The sequence below is a fragment of the Sinocyclocheilus rhinocerous genome, unplaced genomic scaffold (assembly GCF_001515625.1).
Source record: "Sinocyclocheilus rhinocerous isolate Xijiao unplaced genomic scaffold, SAMN03320098_v1.1 scaffold6317, whole genome shotgun sequence".
NCBI classification, from domain to species: Eukaryota; Metazoa; Chordata; class Actinopteri; order Cypriniformes; family Cyprinidae; genus Sinocyclocheilus; species Sinocyclocheilus rhinocerous.
Genome location: NW_015647348.1, coordinates 1 through 5,264, shown reverse-complemented (window position 1 = coordinate 5,264; position 5,264 = coordinate 1). Strand labels below are relative to the sequence as shown.

The 5,264-nt window shown below is 37.8% G+C and overlaps 1 protein-coding gene across 3 annotated transcripts in view; it reads right to left on the bottom strand.

The window, feature by feature from the left end:
• Positions 1 to 5,079, bottom strand: part of LOC107709039 (E3 ubiquitin-protein ligase rnf213-alpha-like) — a 52,750-nt gene extending 47,671 nt beyond the window's left edge. For all 3 annotated transcript variants that reach the window (XR_001636430.1, XM_016513434.1, XM_016513435.1), the window contains exons 1-7: positions 4,823 to 5,079; positions 3,957 to 4,690; positions 3,784 to 3,850; positions 3,272 to 3,423; positions 3,005 to 3,175; positions 2,719 to 2,927; positions 2,346 to 2,635 (exon numbers count right to left, since the gene is read on the bottom strand). Coding sequence is in view for 2 of the 3 variants with exons in the window: in XM_016513434.1 (XP_016368920.1) it covers positions 2,346 to 2,635; positions 2,719 to 2,927; positions 3,005 to 3,175; positions 3,272 to 3,423; positions 3,784 to 3,850; positions 3,957 to 4,690; positions 4,823 to 4,924 (1,725 nt within the window). In the remaining variant the exon portion in view is untranslated. The remainder of the gene's footprint in view (positions 1 to 2,345; positions 2,636 to 2,718; positions 2,928 to 3,004; positions 3,176 to 3,271; positions 3,424 to 3,783; positions 3,851 to 3,956; positions 4,691 to 4,822) is intronic.
• Positions 5,080 to 5,264: the final 185 nt, after the last annotated feature.

The window sequence follows — 5,264 nt, the reverse complement described above, 5'->3', positions numbered from 1 at the left end:
CTCCCGGCGCCTATTTATACTATAGTCGCACCGGTACTGACGTTATAGGCTGTCGCCGGCCAACATGTTGTTGGTGTTTTTTGAATGTATGCTTCAGACACGGGCCACGTCGAGGCGTTCCCCATAGCGACCCCTAGAGGATGCAGTGTCTCGTTCCTTACTCAGGGAACCATGGTTACATACGTAACCTGAGACATTAAAAAAGGAAGATAAAAAGCACCATAAAAATATCATAAAAGTAGTCAATTTGGCATATGTGCTATATATTCTGAATGAAGTCATCTGAGTTTTTTTGTGAGGAAAAGGCCAAAATTTATAAGAAAAATCTTCCTGTTGCCATAGCTCTTAAATCTCGGTAAACGAGATCTTTCACATGACTATATTCTTTTGAGGTCAGCTTCTAAACATTTTTTGTAGTCACGTTCAGTACATACTGTATATGCCACATCAGGATGTGAACTAAAGTGAACTAAGTTTGGCATCATAAAATATTGTGCATTGTGCACAAGTGGTACTCCAAATTAAGTTTAATTATAAATTTTATACCAATAAGTCTCGATCGCCAGTAAATGTTAATAGATTTGAACTATACTTAGTGTGAAATAAATGTATTTGATGTACTGTATATAGCTTTTTTTACTAGTGACTGCATTATATCCTGCAACATCTGGACAAACCCAGAACTTCTGCCCATTGTGGACTTCAGTTCAGCCTTCAAAAACATCATCTCAGATATCCTCCTGACCAAACTAACTTAGTTCTCTGTGCCCACCTCCACCTGTCAGTGGAGCAACTTCCTGAAAGCAGCAGCTAGTGAGTTTGAGGAAATTCACATCTAGCACCTGCAATATCAGCACTGGAACTCCACCGAGTTGTGTGCTCTCTCCACTAATCTTCTCCCTATACACAAATGACTGCATCTCTACAGACCCCTCTGTCAAACTCCTGAGGTATACGGATGATACCATGATGACTGGCCTTATCCAAGACGGTGATGAATCTGTTTACAGAAGAGAGGTTGAACATCTGGATCTCTGGTGCAGTCAATACGACCTGGAGCTGAACACGAGAAATCCCAGTACTACTGCTCTTCCTAACCATTCACAACAGCACTCTGGCAGCAGTGGAGTCATTCGGGTTCCTGGGATCAACCATCTCCCAGGACCTGAAGCAGAACACTCACATTGACTCCACTGAGAAAAATCTGAGCAGAGGTTGTACTTCCTTTGTCAAGTTCAATCTGCCACAGGCATAGATGACAGTTTTATTCAACTGTTACCGAGTCTATAACTGCCTGGTTTGGTTCAGCCACCAAATCAGACTGCAACGGATTATTAGGACAACTGAGAGGGTCATTTGTGTGCACCTGCCCAACATTCAGAACATGTATTTCTCCAAAATAAAGAAACGTAACATCATCACAGACCCCTCACACCTAGGCTAAAGCTTGTTTTTACTTTTGTCCTCAGCCAGATGCTACAGATCTCTGTGCACTAGAACAGGGGTTTTCAACCTTTTAGGACATGCAAGTGCACATGCAATTAGACAAACCAGCAGCGAATGATTTTTCTTTTGCTCTTTTTGATTAACATTATTTACATAAGAAATGCACGGATCCGTTATACTGATGTATATTTGATATTTTCTTTACTGTTTACATTCACTTAAAACAACCGACTGTGCTTACAAGGATACTTGTAAAGACAGCCATTGGTATTCACCTGCTGTCTGAGAAGGCTACCTGTTTGTGCACTTCAGGTGTGTGAGCGGTGCGCATAGAAACGCTCTATCACAGTGCGTGAGTACCGCATTGAGATGTCTTGGGCTTAAATGGTTTAAAATTACTTTAATGTTTAAACTGACAAGACTTGTCAAGACTGACAAAACACGTGAGAATGAAAAACTTTCTCGAGGAAGCAGCACTGGCCTGATCGTTAAGATAGTTTTGGGGGGCTAAGGTGACAGATAGGGGTGCTGAAACCCACCTAAAAAGGGTTTAGAACCGCCCCTGGTATAGCGTGCGTAATTATACTGAAACATAAATATATAACCAGTTTACCTGATTCAATGTGATGGCTGAGCCTGTTTCTGAGATAACAACATGCCAATCCGTGGTTGGATTTCAGACACGGCTAATCGTAAATCATCTTACACTGTCAATAAGCGTGACCAGGGTTGCCAGGTTTTCACAACAAAACCTGCCTAATTGCTACTCAAAACTAACCCAAAACTACAAAACGCACGGCAAGTGGTAAAGTAGCCCAATTCCGCGGGAAAACTGCGTAAATGTATGAATGTGTTTAATATGCGTTTAATATGTGATGAGTTACATATGGTTTACTTACATCTTTTTCACTGTAATCGAGTGAGTACCATTTCGTATGTGTCTTTTCAAACACAAAAGGGTTTCCATAGACCTCAAAAAACTGTCTGAGTTGACTAAAGAAGCTGCTGAGGTTCATTTTGCTCCAGCTTCTCAGGAGGTCAAAAATAGATCCCAGCATGACTGTACCAGCAATTTGTCTCCCCTGGAGTACACCTTTCTTATGATCAGGCCAAACAGCTTTTCTGATCCATTCAAACATATTGTTAGATGGTTCTGCACAGATGATATCATCATACTGATGCCATTCCCCTGCAATACACCAAAAGAACAAATTTAGTCTCTTAAAAGTGAAAATTAAAATTAAATATAGACTTCTGAAGAGCTTCACCTACCTTCATCATTTAAGAGATGTGATTTAACAAACAGACATCTGTTGGTGGTTTCATCTGAATCCAATTTGTATATGTATTCATAATGTAATTCATACTTCTGCTTTTTTGCTTTATACACAACATACTTGTAGGGGATGGACACAGATGCAGCATCAGTTCTTTTGCATACAAATTTCCCTTCAACAAGAAATCCATGCTCTCCAAGATCCCTAAAAATCAAATTATTCTTAAATAACTAATTTCAGCAATGAATAATAAATATCTGGCTCTGAAAATATTTACTAACCGTGTCACAAACAGTTCGATTAGATCTTTTTCCCAGTTACCAATGTGACTACCAGCTCTTATAAAAATATAATCCTCCTCTGGCTTAAACTTGAAGTGTTTTGACAGGACTGCATGAAAGTAAATGGTGAGTTTGTCACTGGAACTTATATGTTGATTTGATGCTGGATTTCTGCAATTAAAAAATATTGATACAATAATATTCCAGTGGGAAAAACTGAACTATAAGTGTGACCAAAAAGTGCATTCATCACACAATTCAGCATACCTTTTTGGGAGCGTGACACACTGACTTTCTGTATCATCACTTTTTTTCTGTTTCTGGTCCATAGCAGAATCTTTCTTTCCATGTTTAGACTGCTGTTGTTTCGGACCGTGCTCAGCATTCAATGGTGAATCTCCACTGGAAACGTGATTCTTCTAAATGCAACATTAACAGAAATGGTCATCTTTCAACTCCATGTTTGGAATTTACAGTAACAGACCAACATATTGGTCAATATAACCAACCTTTGGGTTATCTGAGATTGTCAGTGCTAGATAATAAAACATGTCTGACAAGCTTAAGCTTTAGTTCTCTCTAATTACAGCTCCCAAATTTACACCCATACTTGTGAAAAGAAAGAAAGAAAAAGAAAGAAAGGCAAATTTCAGAAAATGCAAAATCAGATTCATTGTGATTGTCATTAACAAATAGGTAAGATTTATTATTTGTTTCAATTTATTAACAATAATTTTATTTATCATTTCTATATAAATATATATTTCATTTTTGTTTACCTTAGATTTATTCTGTGGGCCAAACACCATGACCTGTGATGAATTCTGCGGTTCCTGATTCTGATTTCTGTGAAGTTAAAGTATGTATTGACATTTCAATTAAAATGACATAAGAAATCTGGTTTAAAAAAAACAAGAAGCATTTATCAAAATACATAAAAATATTTGCTTACTTTTTTGTTTTAGGAGATGAGACATGCTGTATGCCTTCACTGGTTTCTGCTTCCTCACTTTTATTTTGTTTCTCAGATGCTGTATTCTTCTGGTCTGCACAAGCAGACTGCTGCTTCTGACTCTGCTCAACCTTCACTGAAGAATCGCCACTGGAGCTGTGGTTGTTCTGTGCCCCCACATCATGATCATCTGTCTCCCTTTGATTTCCTGTGCTGCTCTTTATGTTTGCATTCTGGTCCATATCACCGTCTCGATCTAGAGTAGTTTGCTTTCTTTTGGACACACTCTTTTGTCCTTTATTCTTAGATTTTACTTTATCTTCATCTTTCTCATTTGCTTCCATGGTCACTGCTGGAGAAGCTTTGTCAGTGCTAATGCTGATCAGCTCTTGGGTCAATTGCAAGTTAGATGTTTCTGTCATTTCAGGTGCTACACAACTCTCTTTGCTACTATTAGGCTGCTCATCTGAGTGACTTACAGCAGCATCTATGGGTAAAGCAGAGACAGCATGTTGTTTTAGCTCAGCAGTTTCAGTTTCTGGTGGGCTCAGATGAGAGGATGATTCAGCCGGTTTAGGCATGTCATCTACAGTGCAGTAAGAGCCATCACTGTAAGAAGATTGGTCTTCCTCCATTTTCTTTTCTTTTTCAGTCAGCGATATATCAGAGAGATCTGAAGTCAGAGACGAAGGGCCCTCTGCAACACCTGCTTTTTTTTTCTTCTTCTTTCTTTTCTGTAGAAGCATGATGAAAAAAAAATTGCATTATAAATTACAACAGAATTTCAAATTAAGTATTACACATCAAAAAAAAAAAAAAAAATCCAGGACTATTTCATTGTTATAATTAATTTTCATGTCCAGCACCTTTTTCTTTGGGTTAGGGATTATATCTTCATTTTGTCGTTTTGGGGATACACTGGCATTCTGGTAATCCAATGCTTCTGATTCACGTCCGATATCAGTCATTTCTGCATCGGTACTGTGTGGAATGTTTAAGGATGTTTGAAACTTGTCTTGTGGCTTGTCTGATAAACAAAAAACAAAGGTCACACAGCAAACACACACTGGGTCTCATTCACTAAGCATGTGCACAAATTTGTGCTTGAAACGATTATGAACGATTTCACAAACAAATCATTCAAACAAATTATTCACTAAAACTTTCGTACTAATTTATTCTAAATATAAGAAAAAATAAAGGAACAACTCAAAGCACATGTACGCAAAAGTTAAACTCTGATTGGTATTAATAATCTAGATAATATATGTGTATATATATATATATATATATATATATATATATATA